The 1,184-nt window shown below is 38.8% G+C and overlaps 2 protein-coding genes across 2 annotated transcripts in view; one reads left to right on the top strand and one right to left on the bottom strand.

Annotated features, from left to right (window-relative positions):
- The window catches only part of CBG18726, a gene marked incomplete at both ends in the record, with an annotated part of 2,898 nt that extends 2,286 nt beyond the window's left edge, over positions 1–612 (bottom strand). The window contains 3 exons of the mRNA XM_045241740.1: positions 90–205; positions 247–470; positions 518–612. Of these exons, the coding sequence (XP_045096562.1) occupies positions 90–205; positions 247–470; positions 518–612 (435 nt within the window). The remainder of the gene's footprint in view (positions 1–89; positions 206–246; positions 471–517) is intronic.
- A 308-nt stretch (positions 613–920) lies between these two features.
- The window catches only part of CBG18725, a gene marked incomplete at both ends in the record, with an annotated part of 2,202 nt that continues 1,938 nt past the window's right edge, over positions 921–1,184 (top strand). Inside the window, one exon of the mRNA XM_002629790.1 lies at positions 921–984. Within this exon, the coding sequence (XP_002629836.1) occupies positions 921–984 (64 nt within the window). The remainder of the gene's footprint in view (positions 985–1,184) is intronic.

Genomic DNA, 1,184 nt, shown 5'->3' with positions numbered 1-1,184 from the left:
TATGAGTGTTTTTCAAAGAAATTATATGATCAATAATACATTGTTGAATAAGTATAGCTTCTAAGAACGTTATATCAAGAGTCACTCACTTTATTTGTGTGACGTTCAGTCATGCCAAATATCCAGATAGATTTTCTTCTTAGCATGTGCCCACGGTTGTATTTCGCTTTATACATGTGACTTTCGTCGATTTCGACGATTTTCCCTGAAAGTGACTATTTTATTCTGGAAAAAATTACTAACTACCTGGTCCACCAAGCAGAAAATTTGAATTTTTTTCAATTTGTCGCTCGAACCATTGCTCCGTCAATTGTCGGAAAAGTTTGTTGAGATTAACAATCGTCGAAGTCGTGACTCCATGCAACGAAGCGGTTCTTTCGTTGTTTCGTCCTGGACTTTCGACCCAATCCGCCGCTATGTGTACTATTTTTTGTACGGATAGTTTTTGTTCTTGGAAAAATGTGTTCTCTCTGTAATGAAGTTACTGGGTGAGTAGAATTAGAAGGAAATCACTTACCGAATCATTTTCTTTGTGATGATATTTGAAGTTTTGCATGAAGAGCATCGCCAGACGAAATGTAACGGAAGGGCATTATCTTTGACAAGACTCATCTTACCGTTGAGGCATTCTGGGCACTCTCGCTCATTCGGCACTAGTCCATATCTGAAAAGTCTCTTGAGTAAATCTCTTGGGAAAACAGAACAAAAAACTTACGTCGCTAGAAATCGCAGTGCTGCTTCATCCGGTGGGGTTGTAACTTTACAGTAATAAAGTAATAAAGGTTCAGACGACGCTTGAGAGACCCCTTCCCAGAGGATATTTTAGTGATCGCCATTACCAGGCACACATTAAGATGAATGTGTTCCGATTCATTATTTTTTTGCTACTTTCGACTTCCCCTGTTTTCGGATTCCCTGCAATGGCACTTGTGAAAGCTTCTCCTGTTATAGCTGATGTAGTTACGGTAAGTGATATAACTATTAGTAAGTGAACAACAAATCTTTCCAGCGGATCATAGAGTATGTGAATAAGGTGGAGGCGAGAAACTACGAACATCATATCAAGGACACACTTCAAATCAATGTACCTCAACATGAGGATGAAGATCACTCGAAATATGTAGACGACGATCAAAGTCGAGATAAGAAAAATAGTACAGTTGTTGATTTGGGGTGCTTTCAAA

This window comes from Caenorhabditis briggsae, assembly GCF_000004555.2.
Source record: "Caenorhabditis briggsae complete genome, chrII, whole genome shotgun sequence".
Taxonomy (NCBI): Eukaryota; Metazoa; Nematoda; class Chromadorea; order Rhabditida; family Rhabditidae; genus Caenorhabditis; species Caenorhabditis briggsae.
This window is presented reverse-complemented; position numbering and strand designations above follow the sequence as displayed.